At 35.3% G+C, this 23251-nt stretch overlaps 1 protein-coding gene across 1 annotated transcript in view; it reads right to left on the bottom strand.

Moving 5' to 3' along the window:
• Positions 1-395: 395 nt before the first annotated feature.
• LOC144977343 (DNA topoisomerase I, mitochondrial-like) overlaps positions 396-23251 on the bottom strand; it is a 41495-nt gene continuing 18639 nt past the window's right edge. Inside the window, exons 11-20 of the mRNA XM_078922435.1 lie at positions 22931-23075; positions 21432-21575; positions 20511-20649; positions 20132-20247; positions 19663-19777; positions 15090-15217; positions 8912-9006; positions 7795-7873; positions 3697-3767; positions 396-2549 (exon numbers count right to left, since the gene is read on the bottom strand). Of these exons, the coding sequence (XP_078778561.1) occupies positions 2447-2549; positions 3697-3767; positions 7795-7873; positions 8912-9006; positions 15090-15217; positions 19663-19777; positions 20132-20247; positions 20511-20649; positions 21432-21575; positions 22931-23075 (1135 nt within the window). The 3' untranslated portion in view covers positions 396-2446. The remainder of the gene's footprint in view (positions 2550-3696; positions 3768-7794; positions 7874-8911; positions 9007-15089; positions 15218-19662; positions 19778-20131; positions 20248-20510; positions 20650-21431; positions 21576-22930; positions 23076-23251) is intronic.

Raw genomic sequence — 23251 nt, forward strand, 5'->3', positions numbered from 1 at the left:
AGGTCAGGAACCCCACCCAGAAGACAAAGTGACTCGCTGAACAGAGACCACAGGTAGAAAAGGATCAAATATCCTTGTCGGCATTTTGTTTGTGCTTTGATGGGGTTTACAGCGCTTGCGACACATTTAGGTCATATCAGCGCCAGTAAAAAGGAAGATTTACAATTAAAAGCGCACAAGAAAAGTAAGACAAAGGGGAATGGTAAAAATAGAGAACAGATGTAGATTCTAACAGCACATCATCATTATACTTTGAGATCACCTAAAACTCTCATCCAGCCACAAGCACAGGTTCCCTGTACCCTTTACCAATCTCTCTTCCCATATCAGTCAAAATCACATTACTAACAAAAACATTGTCCTATACTAAAAATAAAAAAAACAGACACAGAGCCTCAAATCAAGCAAATGTATTGTCAGTTATCGAGACTATTTTGTCACCAAAACAAAATAATTTTTTTAAAAACAACCAATTCTCACTCAATTGATAATATCAAGTTCAGATGCAATCAACATAATATGAGGTCAGGATAAAATTCTCATCATTTTTGACAATCTGTACAAAGGCATAAACAAACATAATAAATAAAAACAACTGGCAACAAACCAAACGGATGTGGCTTTAATATGTAGCAGCTTATATCTACAATTGAATGCAGCGGATCTGCCAACCTCAATATTGAAAGAAACAAACAAAAAAAACTGTAAGATTGCTTTTCAAAAAGGGTAAGACTTAAGAGAAAAATGTACAATTTAAAATAGAATCCTGGAGCCATCCTTGATCTTTGAAAAATTGGTATAAATTATTGGTGAGATAAAGTTCTTACTGGCAATAAATTTACTGTATATTCTTTATTAACTCAATCGAGTTCAACATGAATGGAAATTAAACCGTTTTTTTTTATTCACCTGAAAACAAGAGTGTCATTAGAAAGTCTTTAAAATTCTATTATACTGCATAAAATATGTTTCTGACAATTTTACTCCTTGATATGATCATATATGGCTTGCTTGCTTGCATGTAAACAATAAGAAATAATCAAATATATAAAAGTAATAGAACCCTTTCGACCCCTTTAGGATACCTGTCCCAGTCTTTGTTTGTTGATATCTATGCAGACATTAAATTAAAAAGGCCGTAAAAGGTGATTAAAAATCGACATAGCATCAAACAAAAGGAAAAGACAAGGGGCATCATAAGTATCATGCACAAACAGATAATATAAGTTAAAAAATGGAATAAAACCAGATGCTTCCCCCTCTTTCCATCAGAATGAACTCCTATCTGTTACCTCTAGCAATGCGTAACAACAGCCTAGTTTACCTAGATAGTATTCAAAACAGTTTTCATGACTGCTATATAGGGTAAATTTTATTTTTCAATAGATATATGGCTGTGAAAGAAGGTCATATTTTTAAATTTCTTCACATAAAAACACAATTGATATTACATACTCGTAGTTTGAAGAATTTTAGAACTGATCTCGCTTTCTTCAGTTTCCTTGGGTTAAATAAAGACAAATGACCAAAATAATTAACAAAACTGGCACCAAACGCAAAGCAGGAATATCTTCTTAAAGTGAGGAAAAGGTGTGAACTAGATTGATACACTGCCCATACGTATTTCATTCACAATTTGAGAAGCTATTCTCATTATTAATTTGGTGACAGAGTGTCTCTTAGATTGTTTTTCATTTTTTTTTTAACCTAGAGAGATGGATGAAAATGATGATAGCTTTACAAAACAATATATATTGATGTCTTTCTAAGCCATATAAAGACGTAAGAGATATTTAGTAAATGACAGTTTGTTACCCAGATTTATAGACCAGGCCCGGTATCATCGCACAGCACCGAAAAGCAGACATGAACAGGCATGTACGTTAAATACTTTGATTAAAAAACTAGACACGACAAGAAACATGCCAGCCAACGATTAACAACCAATCTTCCGACATGTAAAATGTCAGCTAACGATTACCAACCAATCTTCTACTTGACCTCATCCATCATGACAATAATGGAAATATATATTCTTTCTCCTTAATAAACACAGCATTGTCAGATGAAAAGTGGGGGACCCATTTCTGATTACTGGCTACGCGTAGTTCATCGTTCATCGGGAAGGATGGGTATAGTTATATGTAAAATGATCAAAGGATCATCGCATTTCAACCACAGTGGATATCCATCAATGAAATCTGATAAAGATATGGATTGGTTATTGCAGTCAAGCAGGTAGTCAGCCTACTCAAAAATGGAATCTCACGAGTTGTAAAAAAAAAAAAAATCAAACCAATTCATGAAAAACATTGGTAGCAATAACAATTAAAAAGTTTTGAAGTCAGTCATCATATTTCAACAGTTATCGTCATCATCATCATTGTCTTTACAGAATAACACGGACCAATCCTTTGGTATTGAAGGCAGTCCCATCAATACGTCATCAAAACTTGAAATGTTCAGTAGCCATGTCAATGGCCCAGCGGAATTTGTCTCTTTGAGTCTTGTTGTATACTTTCTCAATGGGAACTTCAAACTTTTTGCACCTGCAATTGAAAATTTTAAAAATAATCATTTCATTCTCATTGTATAGATATGAAGTTGTGCCAAGAGGTTATATTTGTGATGTTTGCCACAAAAATACTCAAATACTAAGTTATCTGGAAAAACTAAGGAAAAAAATTGCTATCATAACTTTGTTCTCTGGATTAATACATTGAGAAATTAACCAAAAACGGACAATCTATCATCAAAATTATAGTAGTTAAAGCTTTTTAAAGTGTTGAAAAAAGTGTAGAAAAAGCTAACACTGTCCATACTTTTTGAACCTTTGATAACATATTACTGCCATTCTATTGGATCTAAATCGCCAGTTGTTTTTTGTTTTTTGTTATTTGACATTATTCAACTGATAAAAACTGATGAAAAATAGTTTTTCCCTTAATTTTTTCCAAATAATTTAGTATTGGAGTATTTGTGTGGCAAACGTCACAGAAACAACGTTCAGGCACATCCTCATATGCATATTATATTTGGAAAGTATTAAGGACAAATAAAAAAAAAAAAGAAAGAAAGCTAAAGCAACCACTCTATACCATTCAATACATAAGTTTATTGAAGTTCCCCAAGGACTTGAACCTGCAACACGATCACAGATTCCAAAATCCACGCTTAAGAGTGCAATAACATGAACAGTGGTTTTTTTCCATCAACAATTAGAATTTGGAACAGCCTGTCTGCGGTTGTAATTAGCTCTGAAAACCTGAAAGCGCTTTGAACTTGCTATATAAAAACCATAGGGAGGGAGGTCCGAATTTCAAGAGAAACAAATTGCATAAATCCAAATGAAATGTTTCCCTTCCTATTTCTCTTGAATCGTCATATTGAATATTTTCTAATTGATGTTATTTCATTCAATTCTGCCCTTCACCCATTTCTTTAAAAAGTAACAATCTTTCAACCAGTTTTCTACAAAAAATGGGAGAAAAAAGAAAAAATATTCGAATTTGATCTATTTTGACTCTTAAAATTCTCAACATGGCAATTGAGTGTAAAGTCTGACTCTGAATCATCCTTCTTATTATAAAAAAAAAATTCCTGTGACTTATTTCAAATTTTATAAAAATTTTATAAAATTTGAAATAAGTCATAGGAATTTTTTTTTTTAAGGGTCAGTAAGAAGAGTCTACTCACCATGCCACAGAGATACGGGGATCCAAATAGTTGAGCTTAGAGGTACCCAGTGCAATTTCTTTGTTCTCGTCCTGAAGGAAAACAATATTGTAATCATTACCCTTTTTATAGCACCAATCTTTTTTGTGAAAATCAATTATTCAACTTAATTGTGATGACAATTAACCAAGGCCAATTTTAACAATCATCTTATATAATTTTGCCTATTCATATCCGATAATGCACTCCTTGTAAAGCAACTTCAAACCGGTAATATTAAATTCAAACAGCAATTGGAAGATAAAAATGAAAGAAAATTTATTAGTCATAATATAGCACATACATCCAAAGATCACTAAAAATTGGCAGATAAACAGAACCCTTATAGCGGTTTAACTCCCTTTTACTTATTCCAAGATAATAAGAAGAAGAAGAAGAAGAAGAAGAAGAAGAAGAAGAAGAAGAAGAAGAAGAAGAAGAAGAAGAAGAAGAAGAAGAAGAAGAAGAAGAAGAAGAAGAAGAAGAAGAAGAAGAAAAAGATGATGATGATGATGATGATGATGATGATGATGATGATGATGATGATGAAGACAAACGAGAAGAATATAGTCAATGATGATGAAGAAGGAAAAGAATACAGTCAAGGCCGGTTTATTGGTTTATTGTTATGTGTGTATGTGTTTCATTTGTTAATCATAAATATTAAGTTAACGTATTTCATGTTGGCAATTGCCAGGAAATTAACATTTTAATTGAATCATGCATGTATGTGTGTGTGTATCATTGCCAAGTACAGGATGATGAAAAGTGAAAACTTATCGAGGCTAAAGAACAGGGTGCACTTTACTGATGTGTGTGTGTGTGTGTGGGGGGGGGGGGGGGTTGTGTAAGAGAGAGAGAGAGAGAGAGAGAGAGAGAGAGAGAGAGAGAAAGAGAGAAAGAGAGTTTTGTTCCAAGGATTATCACGGCGCTAGCTTCACTTGTAGGTAATTTCAGCACCACTTAAAAGATAGAAATGGGGTTGTAAAAAATATATAGATTTAAGTAAGATCAAAAGCACTGGAGAAAAGGTGAGACTGGTTCAAATAGGTGACCTCAAACTAACTATATTGATAGTTTGATCTTGGAGTCCGTTTGTGAGAAACAGACTCCAAAATCAAACTATCAATGTAGTTAGCTTGAGGTCACATAAAAGTCTCACCAAGACACAAGCACAGAATCCTTGTGAGAGAAATACAAAATTTAGAACAACAAATCTAACATCACACAAGAGAGAGATGATTTACGAGGACAAACATATCATCTCCCAAACACCACGACTATACATTTAATTGTTTCCCTCCCTGCCAATGAATCCGGCCAGAAAAAAGATCAAGCCAGGACAAAGACAGAAAGAAACTCTGATCTATGCAAGTCAAAAGATCCCACCAGGAAGATGATGTGATACTGGTGCTTGCTCTAGAGGTTGTACTGATTATAATGATGACAGTGATGATGTGGTTGTAGAGATGGCTTTATTGATGATGTGATAGTTGCTGTCGTAGTGGTAGGGATGGTGTCATGATGGTTCAGGGGTGAGAATGACTGGTCACAAAAATGGAGGAAATTTTTCGGTGAATAGTTCAAGACCCATCTATGCCACGATAACTTATAAATTTGAATTTCATTAAAATCTACTGAGATGCAATCCAAAATGTGTCTCGCAATAATTTCTGACACAACTTGGAGGAATTTCAAAAGTTGAAAGTGTAATTACAACATATTGTAGTTGTTGTAAAAAAAGGTGGCGGTAGGGATAATGATGTGGTGGTGGTTGTAGTAGGGTCGTGATAAGGATGATGATATGGTGGTTGTAGTTGTAGAGGTGTTGGGAATGATGTTGTGGTGGTGGTTGTAATAGTTGTGATAGGGATGATTTGGTGGTGGTTGTAGTAGTCAGGCCTGTAAATGGTTGGTGAAAAAATTGTCGGAACTTTTTGAACACGCGAAAATAGACACAACAGGACAAATACATGGACACAACACAGATATGACATGTCAATTGACTAGTCAAATCATGTCACTTTCCCCTACTTATTTATAACGAGGTCCTTATTTTATAGTACCAAATAAAATCCCAATTATTTGAGGGCCCAGGTCTGAATTAGTTGTAAAATGAAAGGAAGAGAACAATTCCTACCCTTTTGAAGGATGTATATCTCATGCTTGACATGGGAAGCTGTGTATCTTCGCTCTTGTTTGTGTTAAATGTTTACGCTGATTCTTTCCTTTATTTGGATTAATTCTTATAGAAGAAGAAGAAGAAGAAGAAGAAGAAGAAGAAGAAGAAGAAGAAGAAGAAGAAGAAGAAGAAGAAGAAGAAGAAGAAGAAGAAGAAGAAGAAGAAGAAGAAGAAGAAGAAGAAGAAGAAGAAGAAGAAGAAGAAGAAGAAGAAGAAGAAGAAGAAGAAGAAGAAGAAGAAGAAGACGACGAAAAAGAAGGCGACGAAGAAGAAGAGGAGGTGGTGCGGTCGTGTGACTGTCGCAATAGACTTAACAGGAGATACAGATAAATTCTATTGTTCTTTTTGTTTTTATGTTTTTAAGGGTTTTACGGCGCTTGCAACACATTTAGGTTATATCAGCGCCAGTAAAAAGGAAGAAAATGGGATAGTAAAGAGTTATAGAATTACAATTAAAGCACCCAAGAAAAAGTAAGACATAGGGGAACTGGGAACAAATAGGGATCAGATGTAGATTCCAAGAGCACACCACCAATGTACTTAGTTTGAGATCACCTAAAAGTCTCATCCAGACACAAGCACAGGTCCCAACTAAGAGGAATACACTCAAATGTTTACCAATTATATAATATAATATGTAAACTAAACATAATACAATGTATAACAGAGATGATTTACAAGGAAAACAATATCATCTCCCAAAACTATAACTATACATTCGACTGTTTCCCTCCCAGCCAAGGAGCTCCGGCAAGGATCAGGACAAAACTAAGTAATCTCATTCCAAGACAATGACAGGAAACAATTGGGAAATGGGTATGGGGGGATAGAAGACAGAGCATGTACCTCCCTGCCCACTATGGGAGGTCAGGATCCCCACCATAAATTCTATTGTTCACACTGTGTAAACGGTACAAACACACACACCAGGTTGACCGCCCCATTGGACTAATTTGCATTTATGAACCATCATTATAAATGATTGAAGGCAACAAAAATTCTCTTATGGGGATGGTCATTGTCAAATTTCTTCCCCATTATTAAGCAGTTTTTTGTTTGTTTGTTGCTTTAGGTCTCTTCCAACACAATTTAGGTTATATGAGAGACCGCTGAAACAAAAAAACAAGCAATCCAACAAAAATAGTACAAATGTAAATCAAAATCATAACCTAAAGATATCATAAGCTAAATTATAAATAACCAAGAACAAACAGGCAGAAGATTTACAGAAAAAAAAATATCCCCTGTCAAAAATACAATCACAAACCAAAGAAGCAGGATAGGCTAGTAAAGAGAAGAAGAAACGACATCACTATCGGATCGTACACCCTTGCGAACAAAATAGGTATATGATTCAAGGGTGATGCTCCCATCCAACCACCCGCCTTATTAAGCAGTAGAACGTCCCAATTAAGTGGCTTGGAATTGGAAAGGGTATGATTTTTAATATAGAAAGGAATCGTCCCAATAAAGCGGCGTCCCCAATACCAGCTTGGGCTGTAATAATAATAAATGACACTTGTTGAGCACTTAATCTCAAAGCGCTTTACGGATAATGAATTACGTCATGAACACAGACAGTCAAATTAAAACATGGAAACAAAAGAACCTAATTGCTAAAATAATAGTTACAGTTGACATGGTGTAAACTGAATTGCAAAAAAGTGGATTTTTAAAGCAGATTTAAAGTTTTGAGATATTCTCGACATCTCTAATGGGTTGGGGTAGGGATCTCCAGAGCTTAGGGCCATAATATTGAAAAGAGCGATCAAGGTTTTGTTGTTACCATAACTGATTTTCAAGATTCATGAGCATTTCAGAAGATAGAACCCAGTACCAGTAATTGCTCTCATTTTCACATTTTCAAAGGAACAATACAGACAACGAAACTTTCCTACCTTATCTGTTGCATCTACTTCCAATTTGGTAAGCTGCTCCTCCAGTCTGGCAAGAGTTTTCTTCTTCTTCTCATACATGCTGATGATGATAATGAATAATAATAATAATAATAATAATAATAATAATAATAATAATAATAATAATAATAATAATAATAATAATAATAATAATAAAAAACAGTAAGTAGAATTTACACGTCATTGCAGGCTTATTTTTGTTTGTTTGCTTTTAATGGTTGCAACACGTTTAAGTCATTTCAATGAAAAAGGAAGAAAATGGGATAATATAAAACATCTAGATTACAATAAAAATAACAAAAGTAAGACAAAGGGGAATGGTACAAAGAGGGAACAGATGTATATTCCAAGAGCATACCATCAATCCTGCTTAGTTTGAGATCTCCTTAAAGTCTCATCCAGACACAAGCACAGGATCCGACAAAGAGGAACACACTCAAATGCTTACATTATTAATTTAAAACAACTAATATTTCAATGCATAACAGACAGATGATTTACAACGAAAAAAATGTCACCTCCCAAAACTATTACTATACATTTGACCCTGTCCAAGGAAAGGACAAAACTAAGTTTCATTCCTAAGTCTCATTCCAGGACAAAGACAGAAAGCAAGTTGAAAAACAGATACAGGGGTATAGAAGACACATTGCCTCCCTGCCCACTATGGGAGGTCAAGAACTCCATCCAGATTACCAACCAAGTTTAAAATACTAAAATTTGTAGATAATCCAATTGCTTTGAGTCAAAGATGAACATTTATTTGGTTTTGAGAGCAGCGACATAAACTGAACAATTTAATAATAATGATAAAAGAAGGACATTCATAACAATCCTATCACAAAGATCAGAGGATCTGGGAGTATTAATTTTTTTTTTTTTTTAATATATAAAGAAATATATTGGAATAAATATTTTGTGGATAGATTTTATATCATTTTCAAAATACAAAAGCTTTTCAAAATTTTATTTTCAAATCTTTTACAAAGTGCACAAAGAGATTTCTTTGTGAGGTTAGATCATTCTCAAACTTAAATTAGAAAGTAAAAAAAAAAAATCTCATAAGAAGAATCATTATGATCACTACACAAAGCCTTACGTTTTGGTCTTGACAGATTTCTGTTGTTTGTACTCAGCTTTAATCGCCTTGATGTCTTTCTTGACTGATTTTATTTCATCATTCTTGGAGTCAATCTTTTGAGTGGAAAGATAAATCAACACAATTAATTAGAAACGCAATATCAAATATTTTTAACAGCTTGAAATAAATTCTAAGAAATGAGACTTGAAGCTCTCAAAGAGAAGGCGAAAGTTCAGCCAAAATGATCTTCCAATGGGAAGAAAATCCAACTCAATTTGTCATTTACAGTCTGAATTGAAATTTTATTTTCTGAAAGGATAGTTACAATCAAACTAAATTATATAACAGTAGGATTTCCAAAAAATACATTGAAAATGTCTACTGATACTAAAGAGGTGCAAATTCTCACGAGCTCAGATGAACAGTTCTTGTTATTATTTAATATTATATCAGACATGTCACAAGCTACAAACAAATAAAAATCTCCATACTTTTTGTTTAAAAATGTGAACCTACTCTTAAGAATATTAGGGGTCAAAATTGTTCCCTACAATCCATATTAAATTTTTGGCAACGATCACAGAATTACTGGAACATTAAAAAATGATAAAACTACTTTAAACAGATTGATATAAACGTGCAATTCGTAAATCTTTTGTAAATAAGGGTAATTGTATAAACTGTTGACTCAAATGATTATTTATAAAATCTGATAGGGCATAATGATTTGTCATTTGATGTTGGGAATCACCATCTGGCTGCCTTGTTGCCAGATTCACTTGTGTGCATCTACATACTTTATTACCAGACCGATTTTGATGTTGATGGCTCAAAAGAATCGTCTCAGTTTGTTGATTTCCCAAGTATTGCTGGTTCTCCACTAATTTTAAGAGAAATATGTATGAATACAATAAGTATAACTTATAGCTAGTTTCCATGAATTTTCACCTCAAAATGCTTTTTTGTAATTGTAATTCACAGACCTGCCAACCTTCCCAGAATGAAAAGTATATTCTATGATCCTAAAAAGTGTATTTTTTAAGCAAAAAAGTGTATTTTGTCCTCATGTGTGGAAAATAAAAGTGTGCAAAATACAAAAATTTATATAAAAGCTAACATCAAACCCAAATCAAAAATAAACTGCGATCTTCATCATTCAAACATTCGTTTGCAGCAATCACGAGTAATTATAAAATCATCGGTTTATCGAGAAACTAAAACTTAATGACCATTTTAAATCAGTTTAAGGCTCAAATTGCAAATATCTAAGGATATTGCTTTCCAAACACTCAAAGAAATGACCAAAAGACCCCAAATATGTTGGTAGTATTGATGCTAGTGCCTGTCAAAGAAATGACCAAAAGACCCCAAATATGTTGGTAGTATTGATGCTAGTGCCTGGTGGTGGTTGTAGCGATGGTGCTCTCGTGGTGGTGGTGAAGGAAGTGATGTGGTGAAGGAAGAAGTGATGTGGTGGTGGTGGTGGTTGTGGCAGTGACAATGCTGTGATGGTGGTTGTAACTGTGATGATGGTATGAGATGATGATGCTGATGTCCCAAATGAAGTTGTGATGGTGATATACCAGCCCAGTAAATCAGTTGAAGGTTTTGAGATAAAATATTTGTGAGAGTGGTCTTCAATCTAATAGAGATGACAATTTGCAGCAGTGACAAGATAATTTCCATTATGTTATCAAATGATCCATATCTCTATCTCCCTTTTTTATAGCATTTACTACTACTCCTTCTACTACAACTACAACAATTCCTACAACCACTACTAGACTAGTACTATTACTACTACCACTACTACTTCTACTCCTACCACTATTACTACAACTACTACATGCTAATACTATTACTGTTGGTCAAATGATGGGAAATTCACACATATCACAGACAAGTTAAATACTTCTAGAGGATCCATATTGTTCCTAAAGCTGCCCAGTTGGTAATGAAAAAAAAAAAAATCACTCATACAAAATAATAAATCTTAAAAAAAAGATCATTAAATTTTTAAAAACAAAATAGAGTAATTTTAGTAGTTATAAAGGGAAATAATCCATTTATGTTTAAGCTTATCAGCAATACAGTTTTTAATTGAAAGCTTCATTGCCAAAGATGTTAGTTAAATTTAATTTTCACTTAAAATTTTCTATTTAACAAGTGGTAAAAGCTTAAATGTGGCCTGACGCCATTTAAAGTATAAAATAAGCTTAAATGCATAATTCTATGCAAATCCTCAAAAAGTTATGAGAAAAATATTGGTGAAAACCGGCAACATATAACTAACTGAAATGATAACAATAGTACAAACTGTGATGTATCATTCAGAAACACGGTCAACAATTGATGTATAACATGTTGTCATTTTCAACATCATTCATGCTTGAGAAGAAAAAAAATCAAAATATTACAAAAACAAAAATCGTACTAAGGAATCGTATCCACGTATTTGAGTCCAAAAATCGTACCGGTTGGCAGGTCTGAATTCATAGGTCCAGAGACGCCAATTTTCAATTTGACTCACAGGAATTTCAGACACCACTCGGAGGAAAGAGAAATTTCTGCACACATCAAAAGGGAATTGGGATGATATTTGGTATTGTGTTTACATATTGTATAGATCTAAATAGATAACTGATTACAAATATTTTCTGATATATGAACACATTGCCAAATACAACCCCAACGTTTCCTTATTTCAAGTGAAGAAAAGCTCCAAAACATAATGATGGTAGTGAGGATGATGTTGTGTTGGTGGTTGTAGTAGTAGTAGTAGTAGTAATAGTAGTTGTAGTGATGATGACGATGTCATAATAGCTGTTGTAGTAGTGGTAGTGATAATGATGTGGTTGTGGTGGTGGTGACTGTGGTTGTAGTAGTAGTGATGATGTGGTGTGGGTGGTTGTAGTAGAAGTGATGATGTAGTGGTTGTAGTAGTAATGACGATGTGGTGGTGGTGGTTGTAGTAGTAGTGGTAGTGATGATGATGTGGTGGTGGTGGTTGTAGTAGTAGTGATAATGATGTGGTGGTAGTGGTTGAAGTAGTTGTGGCAGTGATGATGTGGTGGTGGTGGTGATTGTAGTAGTAGTGGTCGTGCAGTGGTGATGGTTGTAGTGTGTGTGTGTTTGAGAGAGAGAGAGAGAGAGAGAGAGAGAGAGAGAGAGAGAGAGAGAGAGAGAGAGAGAGAGAGAGAGAGAGAGAGAGAGAGAGAGAGAGAGAGAGTATGTGTGTGTGCTCAAAAAGCATCAAGTGATAAGTTGAGCAACACGAACTTTAAAAACAAACGAGGCTTAAGTTTGAGGTCAAAGTATTTGTTATTAATCCAGTGAGCGCAATTTATTGATTTGTGTATGTGTGCGTGTGTATGTGTGTGGATAGAGAGAGAGAGAGAGAGAGAGAGAGAGAGAGAGAGAGAGAGAGAGAGAGAGAGAGAGAGTTAGTTGAGCTAAATTTGTTTAAAGGGTTTTTACGGCGCTTGCAACACTGGTTGCAGTGGTATTGGTGGTGGTAGGGGTGGCGTTGTGGTGGTTGTAATAGTAGTTGCAGGGATGGAGATGTAATGGTGGTGGTAGAGATGATGAAGTAATAATGGTTGTAGTTGTCGTGGCATGGATGGTGATGTGGTGGTTGTTGCAGTAGTGGTGGTAGGGATGGTGATGTGGTGGTTGTTGCAGTAGTGGTGGTCGGGATGGTGATGTGATTGTTATAGTGTAGTGGTAGTGATGGTTGTAGTCAGAGACGCCAAATTAAAATTTGGCTCACAGGAGTTTCAGACACCACTCGTAGGAATTTCAATGCCGAAAGAGGAATTTCCGCACATCAGAGAAAGGAATTGGAATGTTACATTAACACATTGCCAAATACAATCCCAAAGTTTCCTGTAGTATACTGGTGATAGTGGTAGTGAGGATGAGGTGGTGTTCGTGGTTGTAGTAATAGTGGTAGTGATGATGATATGGTGGTGGTTGAAGTAGTAGTTGTAGTGATGATGATGTGGTGGTGGCATAGTGGTTGTAGTGTTGTGGTCGTGATGTTGATGGTTGTAGTACAAATGGTAGTGATGATGATGTGGTGGTGGTGGTTGTAGTAGTAGTCGTGATAGTGATGATAATGTAGTGGTTGTGGTTGTAGTCGTAGTAGTGGTAATGATGATGTGGTGATGGTGGTGGTTGCAGTAGTAGTGGTAGTGATGATGTGGTGGTGGTGGATGTAGTAGTAGAAGTGGTAATGATGATGTGGTGGTTGTAGTAGTAGTGGTAGTGATGATGTGGTGCTGGTGGTTATAGTAGTAGTGGTAGTAATGATAATGTTGCAGTGGTGGTTGTTGTAGTAGTAGTAGTTGTGGTGAAGATGATGTGGTGGTGGTAGTCGTAGTAGCAATGGTAGTGATGATGATGTGGTGGTGGTGGTTGTAGTACAAATGATAGTGATGATGATATGGTGGTGGTTGTAGTAGTGGTGGTAGTGATATGATGTGGTGGTGGTGGTTGTAGTACAAATGGTAGTGATGATGGTGTGGTAGTGGTGGTTGTAGTAGTAGTGGTAGTGATGATGTGGTGGTGGTGGTTGTAGTAGTAGTGATAATGATGATGTGGTGGTGGTGGTTGTAGTAGTAGTGGTAATGATGATGTGGTGGTGGTTGTGGTAGTTGCAGTGATGTTGATGTGGTGGGGGTGGTTGAAGTAGTAGTGATAGTGATGATGCGGTGGTGGTTGTAATAGTAGTGGTAGTGATGATGCGGTGGTGGCGGTGGTGGTTGTAGTAGTAGTGGTAATGATGATGTTGTGGTGGTTGTAGTAGTAGTGGTAATGATGATGTTGTGGTGGTTGTAGTAGTAGTGGTAGTGATGATGTGGTGGTGGTTGTAGTAGTAGTGATAATGAAGATGTGGTGGTTATAGTAGTAGTCGTGGCAGTGATGATAATGTAGTGGTGGTGGTTGTAGTAGTAGTAGTGGTAAAGATGATGTGGTGGTGGTGGTGGTGGTGGTGGTGGTGGTGGTGGTGGTGGTTGTAGTAGTGGTAGTGATGATGTAGTGGTGGTGGTTGCAGTAGTAGAAGTGGTAATGATGATGTGGTGGGGCTGGTGGTTGTAGTAGTAGTTGTAGTAATGATGATGACGTTGTAGTGGTGGTGGTTGTAGTGATGATGTGGTGGTGGTAGCTGTAGTAGCTGTGGAAGTGATGATGATGTGGTGGTGGTGGTGGTTGTAGTAGTAGTGGTAGTGGTGATGATGTGGTGGTGGTGGTTTTAGTAGCAGTGGTAATGATGATGTGGTGGTGGTGGTTGTAGTAGTAGTGACGATGGTTGTAATATTAGTGATGATGATGAAGTGTTTGGAGGGGGGAGGGGGGGGGGGTATCCTTGGAGCAAATTGACCTCACCGGAATTTGACGGGAGTTGCCCGGGAACCGAAATTTTTGGCTCCAGACCGGAGTTTTTTTCCGGTGAGACCGGAGTTTTGGCATCACTGTGTAGTAGTAGTGATGATGGTTGTAGTTGTAGTAGTAGCAGTGGTGATGATGACGATGTGGTGGTGGTTGTTGTAGGAGTGGTAGTGATGATGATGATGTGGTGGTGGTGGTTGTAGTTGTAGTGATGATAGTGTGGTGGTTGTAGAAGTAGTGGTAGTGATGGTTGTGGTTGTAGTAGTAGTGATAGTGATGATGATGTGGTGGTGACAGTTGCTGCTGTAGTGGTAATGATGATGTGGTGGTGGTGGTTGTTGTTGTAGTGGTAATGAAGATGATGTTGTGGTGGTGGTTGTATTTGTAGTGACCGGACTGAACGAGGGGCGGGGGGGCTTGGGGGGGGGGGGGAAGAGTATCCTTGGAACAATTAAGCATCACTGGAATTCGACGGAAGTTGACCGTAACCCGGAATTTTTTGCTCCAGACCGGATTGTTTTTTCTGTGAAACTGGAGTTTTGGCATCACTGCATATGTCACATTATCAATTTCTCACAAATATGATAATAATTTCATCAGTTTTCCCCTGAATTTTTTATCTGAAAAATCAGAATCAGGCCGACTTTGTACACTTGTACAAGTGGCAGATTTGCTATTTACTCCAAGGATTTTTATATACCCTGTAAACAATTCATTTTTTCAGCTTTCACTAGTGTTTGCAGAGAGAAAAAAAGAGAGATAATGTATTAAAATTACAATTTTTTAAATTGTTTTAAAAAGTAACCTTTTTCTGTAAGTTTTCCATGGTCTTTTCAAACGTCTTGGGCACAGCACGTTGATGGTTACACAAGATGGCCACAGCCCTGTTAGCACGATTATAAGATAGTAGCTTGGCAGCTGGCAAGTCATCGGCTGAAATCAGGAGATTCCAAATGGAGATTATTGTCAGAAATATCACTGTCAATCCTATTGTTAGGGTCAAAGAATTAAATGACATCAAATTTGCTTCTTGGTGATTGGTGTATCAGAAATTGATGGTAAACAGGGGAAATAATTTGGAAAAAAAAGTAAAAAATTATTTAAATAGCAAAGTAAAAATAATAATCCTTATAATACCATTGTTTATACTCCTCTACAAAAAAAAATAAATAAATAAAAAATAAAAACTTTTGTTTTTTGTTTGTTTGTTGCTTTAGGTCTCTTCCAACACAATTGAGGTTATATGAGAGACCGCTGAAACAAAAAAACAAGCAATCTAACAAAAATAGTACAAATGTCAATCAAAATCATAACCTAAAGATATCATAAGCTAAATTATAAATAACCAAGAACAAACAGGCAGAGGATTTACAGGAAAAAAAATATCCCCTGTCAAAAATACAATCACAAACCAAAGAAGCAGGATAGGCTAGTAAAGAGAAGAAGAAACGACATCACTATCGGATCGTACACCCATGCGAACATCATAGGTATATGATTCAAGGGTGATGCTCCCATCCAACCACCCGCAAATAAAAACTTCAAAGTAAGGATCATAACTAAGACTGGGAGATTGGTAATATTTCAAAATATTATTGAAAATCCATAAATCACCACAAAAATCTAGTGTAAATTTTGTTTCGGGGTTTTTTACAGCACTTGCAACATTTTAGGTAATTCTGGCACCAATGTTTGTTTGTTTTTTAAGAGTTTTAAAGCGCTTGCAACACTTTAAGGTCATTTTGGCATCAGTAAAAAGGGAAGACAAAGGGGACTCAATGTGCTTTTTTTGACATCGACTAAAAGTTACATCCAGGCAGAAGCAAAGAAACCCGTTATGAACGATACCCTCAAATGTTTACAAAATACAATATATCCAAAACTACGGAAACCAATACAGAGATGATTTAAAAGAGAAAAAAAGTATCATCTCTCAAAAAAAGGAATTATTAGACCTGCATATGAGTCCTGACCAAATTGTCTGAACTTTTTCACACATATCGCCTTACCGGATCTTGTATTTTGTAACTCAGTACTTAGTCATATAGATTTTCTTTTGGATTGTCCTACCGAATATATTTATTTTAAAATGTTAAAAAGTACCAAATATTTATAGGGAGAAGGAACAGCATGGAGGTAGAGTGGTAGTTTGATATTTTTTCAAACATAAAAATTTATAATTATTTTTGTACATAGACAGATAGGCCTTTAAAAACCATTTAATAAGATACCTTACTTTTGGATTTGGATAAACGGTTCTAAAGTTATGATGATTTTACTACTCTAAATTTACTCTTACAAAAATCTCAAAATTGATTGAGAATTTCCCCACTGGACAGCCTATCGATAAGGTGATTACTGATTAAAACGGGATTTTAGCATAGAAAAAAAGAGGGTTGGTCACTTGTGGTCAACATTAAACATACTGCACTGTCTTCAATCTTTATGAAATTTGATATAGACATAGACAAATGAATTATCTAGATGCCTTCACTTTTATTTTTTTTGCTATCTCAATTTTGAAAAAGATTTCAAAAGTTTTAAAATGACGTTATTTTTATCAAATTATAATTTTTGATACAATATGTCAACATTGATTTCAATCACATCAAAAGAAATCTTGATCTCTGCCCTTTAAAATGATACCAGAGCCGTTCATATACTGTGAAAAATACAGAGCTGCCAACCCCATCTGATGAGAATGTGTACAATGGGACCTCAAAATGGGGGAGATTTCATAAAAATGGGTACAATCCTGAAATCGATGGAAACTAACCATTGTGAAAGTAAGAGGAAGGTATATTTACATAAAGTCACACTGCACAAGCTCAATTGCAGCAACAATGATGTTCTCAAGACTATTATCCAATACTTTCAGAATTCTACCTCTCAGCATGACGATAATAATTGGTCAAAAAAATATATGAACATCCACTTGGTCAATAAGGTTTCTCACAATAGGCTAGTAATAATATGAATTACAACTAAAGAAAACTGAAGTGACTCTGTACACAGAAAATGGGTACAATCTTGGGGGAAATGCGTACAAGCGTACAGTCGCTGAAAATGCGTACAATTCCGCATTTTTTGCAGTAGGTTAGCAGCTCTGAAAATAATGCAACAGTGATTATGTGAAATTGTGTTATTCAAATTTTAACCCAAAGTTGCACTTCACTTGTCCAATGGCTAATCGGCACCTGTCTACCTACAGACTGGAATCAATTTCAGTTAGGGCTAGGGTTGAGTGAGTTAAGAAATCTTGTGAAGCTTGGAGAGAGGACGAGTCTCTGTCTCAGCAGTGAAAACAGCCGCAACGACTGAGTTGGTTTTTTTTCTCTTGTGTTACTCACTTTGACTTTGAGAATGCCTCTTTATGACATGAATGATTTTCCTTTGCCACCGTAACCGGACCCCCCACAGTAGTTTTTAACCTGGAATAATTGATCTTATCTCTAAAGAGCAATAACCATCCCAATCATTAGACTTTAATCCACTGGCAAAAAAAATTTTTTTAAATGCAGCACCCGGCTGTGCTGGCTTTCTCACGTACTCCGAAAGAAAACCATCGGTGCAGTCTTTCTCTTCCAGATCCCATTTGAATAGATTTCGAACACCATTCTCAACTGACTTCAGATCCGACGAACGGTCAAAGAATTGTTCAGGCATGATAACAAAAAAATAATGTAAAATATACGACAAATCCAGAAAGTTGATTGATAGAGCGAATAAAAGTGAAATGTAGCAACGTTCAATTGAAAAACAAAAGTTACTTGAATGGAATAGCGAAAGTATGAAAACGAAAGTTAACGAACTGCGCAAACTCGATTATATCGACACACTTCTCGTTTTTCAGACAGTGAAGAGTTGCGGTCAAAGTTTCCCGATAATTGCCGAACGAGCGCTTGAGAGTGCCGACAATATGGTCGGCAATCCGATGCCCATTCATCGACACTTGACTGCTCGCCGCTGGTCGAGTTGGGGATCGCCGACACTCCGACAATTGACGTCACTCGCAATCAGATTACTTTAGCAATAAAAAAATAAGTGATCCGGGAGATCGCAACGACCGTGATTGTCGGAAAACTGACAATTGTCGGCACACATGCAGGTCTAAATTATACAATTAACTGTCTGTCATAACCAAGAAAAAAACAAGCAATATATTACAATATCAATCCCAGAACAAATACAAGAGCAACAGGGATAGGGAAAACAGATAAGGGGAAAAAGAAAACACCTCTTCAACAACCACCATGAAAAGCCAAAAGACTCCAACCAGAAAACTGTTATCATATGATTATTCATTAAGATGAATCATTTTAATGTTTTTTTTGTTTTTAAGGATTTTACGGCGCTTGCAACACATTAAGGTCAAATCAGCGCCAGTAAAAAGGAAGAAAATGGGATAGTAAAAAGTTATAGAATTACAATTAAAGCACAAAAGAAAAGGTGAGACAAAGGGGAATTGGTTCAAATAGGGAACAGATGTAGATTCCAAGAGCACACCATCAAAGTACTTAGTTTGAGATCACCCAAAAGTCTCATCCAGACACAAGCTCAGGTCCCAACTAAGAGGAATACACTCAAATGTTTACAACTCATATAACATAATATGTAAACATAATACAATGCACAACAGAGAGATGATTTACAAGGAAAAAAATATCATCTCCCAAAACTCTAACTATCCATTCGACCGTTTATCTCCCAGCCAAGGAACTCCAGCCATGGTCAGGACAAAACTAAGTAATCTCATCCCAAGACAAAGACAGAAAGCATGTTGGAAAACAGATATAAGGGGATAGAAGACACAGTATGTACCCCCCCTGCCCACTATGGGAGGTCAGGAACCCCACCCAGTAAGATGAATCAAAAAGTGTTCAAAAGCTATACAATATTAAACACTTTTATTCTGTGAAAACAAAATATGTTAAATTTGAAAGACTGATTCATACATTTTTAGTGCCTCTTTAAAAAGAGCATTCATCAAATGATGGTTATTACAACCTCAAATGATGGGTATTACAACCATGACAGCCAAACACAATCCTGGATACTTTTCTCGTTATTTTATTGCATCTTGCTTTAAAAAAACAAAAACAAAAAAAAAATAATTTCTTAGCTTTAAAAAATATCCAATAAAGTTGAGATGGGTGGACAAGGGAAATGAGAAATAAAAAAAATATGAAAGACTGCAGAAATATTTTAGAAATTTCCAGGTTAGTTAAGAAAAGGTTTTATGAATAAACTGCATAGTGACAGGTACGATTATGAGTGCTTTGTAAAACCACAGGAAATTCAGATAATTTCCATCAGCTTACGTAGCAAACATACCCACAATGTAAAATGCTGAAAGTATTTTGATAGTTTCCACTTACAATTTGTGAGAAGTTCAAGTTGCTCTGATAAGGTTCTTGAGGCATTGTAAGTACGGAATACTTTAGCTGTCAGGCCATCCATCAAATCTTGTAGATGTTTATTCAGAATAACCGTCTGTGAAAAAAGACATTAATTAAACACTTAACTTACAAAATTATCATTAATTTAATAATATGTGACATTAAAAAATCAGCTTATCCACACCAGCAACCAGCTGAGCTCAAGCCCTTTGGTCTTGTGTCATGAAGTAAAAATTGGATATTTTAATAATAATAAAAATAATCCATGTATTTTAGCACTACTATAAATTCCAGTACAGAACAATTTATCTCTCCCAAGGTGGAATTTTTAAAAAAAGATCTAGCAGATAAGCACTGACACTAAAAACGAAACGAGAGAAAACTGGTACAATGAGCAACGATACTATCCAATAACGACGAAGGTATTCAACAAAAATTTAAAACTTACATTCAGCCTGTCGAATAGATCATCTTCAGGTTGTTTGTTTTCCATAAACAACTGGAGATTCTTGAAAACCCTTTTTTCCACAGGTATAGAGTTTTGGTAACGGATAGAATCCTTACCTTTAGAATATAGGATAAAAAAAAGAAAAAAAAAAAACGTGGTAGAAACAATTCCTATTCTTGGTCAATCACAAGATTTACAAGTTCTTCAAAGTATTGACAAAAAGTATATTATATTAAGAATTCCTTCAGTGCCATTTGGCCCATGAAGCCGTGGTTTATCCCAGTTTCCATAGTGTTAAACAAACAGTAGCATGCCCTCTGTTATTACATAAAATAATGACAAATTACTTTTTAAAATGAACAAGAAGGATCATACATACCAAGAAAATCAAATTCGACAACGTAAGGCTTTCCACCCTTTTCTTCATGTAAAGTGATGTGCTCAACACGCAATGAACAGCAACCTACTGTGTCTGCACTTTCTTCTCCATCTTTCTCATTTCCAGCCCTGAGTGCGAGCTGCAGAGAAAATAATTCAAAAATGTCACAAATGTTTTGATTTTCACATAAACACAACTATCTATGTAATGGCTCTTACAAAAAGTTGTGATGTTCCAAAAATATCTAATATAAAATAAACATTTATAATGGACAAAAAAAAATCCTTAATAAACAGGAATGCAAATGTTTTTTGTTGTCCTTGTTGGCTGTTCAATCTTTTCAGCTGACAAATACATACTTTAAAAGAATAAATTAAAAATTAATGTGGTAAAGTTTCGTCACTTTAAACAATAATATTTAGCTCAATTTAGCAATCCTTAGTTACATAGCTAATGCTTCTCTTTGTTTACATTCCGAGAAAGGACGTACTGAATATTTCTCTGCCATCGACCTAGTTCTATAGTAGTGTATTTATGTTTTCATCTGGTTTATTTTTGTTGTTGGCTGAAGAAGGGTTTTGAGCCTAAAACATTCCGTGTTCGGCATTTTGTTATTTTTTAAAGCTATTATATTCATTTTTGGTATTAATTTTTACAGTCAACAGCTTCTAGCAGCTTAGCATCACTTTTACCAAGAGTAGCGGTTTCTTATATGAAGTGAGCTAATTGGTAGATATCATTGAAATAAAATGTGTTTGAATAATAAGCAAATGATTTTTTAAAAACCCAAAAAAACTGAACAACTTTTTCTTTAAAAACCACAAGTTCAGATACTCGAGTATACTGATGTCTTAATTGCACCCAAAAAGAGAAAAATAAACTAAAACTTAAAACATCTAATCAGTTGATGTTGACACATACTTTGTCAATGAAGTAAAGGGCAACAGCTCTTTGTCTCACTCTCATTTCCTTAGACTTCCAGTCCTCTTGGTAGTTGGCTCTGATCTTGTCTACACACTTGTGTAGCTTTCTAGCTGTTTCATACTTCTGCCAATCTTTCTGACCCTGATGAAAATAGTGAAGAACAAGGCTGCTATTGGAAGTCCATAATGTTTTTGTATTTTTAAAACTACATTAACTCTCACAAAATCATTGAATGAAATGAGCTAATCTTGTGTTGACGTAATCCTAGGTGCACTTTGGCAAAAAAAAAATAATTTATGAAACAAATAATTGTCATATTGAGAAGAAAAAATTATCCTCAGATCATGAGGATATCGTAGAATTCAGGAAATGTGATTTAAAATAATTTTTTAATGCCATCTTTGAGCCAAACAGTTTAGTTCTAATAGGTACGGCAAACCCTCTTATCGAGTCATGGCTTTATTGGCAAACCGAGAATTTCAACTCAAATTGTCACTCTCTTTTTCTCATTTTCAGTCCGTCAAATAAAACGTTTTTGGTATCAAATTAAATCTCAAATCTTCATCTTTTAAAAAATGTTTATGCTTTTTTCATAGGATATGCCATTATTTCATGGCTTTGAGTTGAAGAAGAGGAGTAAACTTCGATTTTGGAACCGGCACTCCGCTACTCAAACACCGTAAATGACGGTCGTCTTTTCTCTCCAGTCGGCTGGTCGCGTCAGCGCTATTTATAGTAACGTCAATGGCTTCATCAGAAAGAAAATTGATCAAGCTTTCATTTAATACCAGATTCACATTTTTATGATTTTTTCCAAAGTTTGAAGTTTCAAGTTAAAAACTTTAAATTGATAAAAAAATTTAGAAAAATTTGGACGATTCTGGTATCAAAAGAAAGTTTAAAATCTCAGCTTTAAAATGATGTATACGAAAGCAAGATTTATAGCTTTGCGTTCACCAGTCAACTGAAAACGAAACTACAACTACAACATTTGCCGTATTCACTTCACTCATATGCCGGCTCAGGCAAGGGGCACAATCGCTGATATTTCGTAACTTCGCGTTGAAATTGACAATTTTGGCTTTGTCAGCTACTTTGGGGGCAAATTATTTCTATTTTACTCAGAGTTGAGCTCAGGAAAAAAATACACATAGTTTATAAAAAGATGTGTATTGTTAGAAAGTTACAGAGGTCTGGCTTGAATATTTATGAAAATACGGCATTTTGAAACTGACAAAAGGTTGCTTTCAAAGAAGGACAAATTTTGGCGATTTTCTACAAATTTTGAAATAACATATCTTTTTAAATTTTTAACCAATTTTAATAATTTTTATACCATTTTAATCAGGAAAAAAAAGTTCTAACTATTGAATGCAACTTAAAGACAACAATTATATAATCTAAATTTGGGTTTTCCGTACCTATTTCTAATTACTAATGAGGGGGAATTCCACACATTTGGAAAACAAGAGAAAACGCAATGAGGATAGACCTACCTTTAGCTTGGAAGCCGCATTCAACATGACATACTTGGTAGCTCCTTGGATGTTCTCAGTCCAACTGGCAAGCCAGGTGACAGTGTTGTCATGACGAACTTCCTTCCATTTATGACCGTCAGGAGCTTTAGGAAACGTGGAGTCTCTGTTGAAAAATGAAACATTGATTACTAAAGTTCATGGAGTCACCTGGAAAAATAATAAAACATTCAAAAGCCCTTTCTTTGTGACTAATACAGTGCTATACATTTCACCATGCTGTGAAAACAATTTAAATCAACAGTGAAGATTAGACCTCCAACATATAATCAATCAACAAAA

The sequence above is a fragment of the Berghia stephanieae genome, chromosome 7, assembly GCF_034508935.2.
Source record: "Berghia stephanieae isolate SIO BIC M18660-M18661 chromosome 7, UCSD_Bste_1.3, whole genome shotgun sequence".
NCBI lineage: Eukaryota > Metazoa > Mollusca > Gastropoda > Nudibranchia > Aeolidiidae > Berghia > Berghia stephanieae.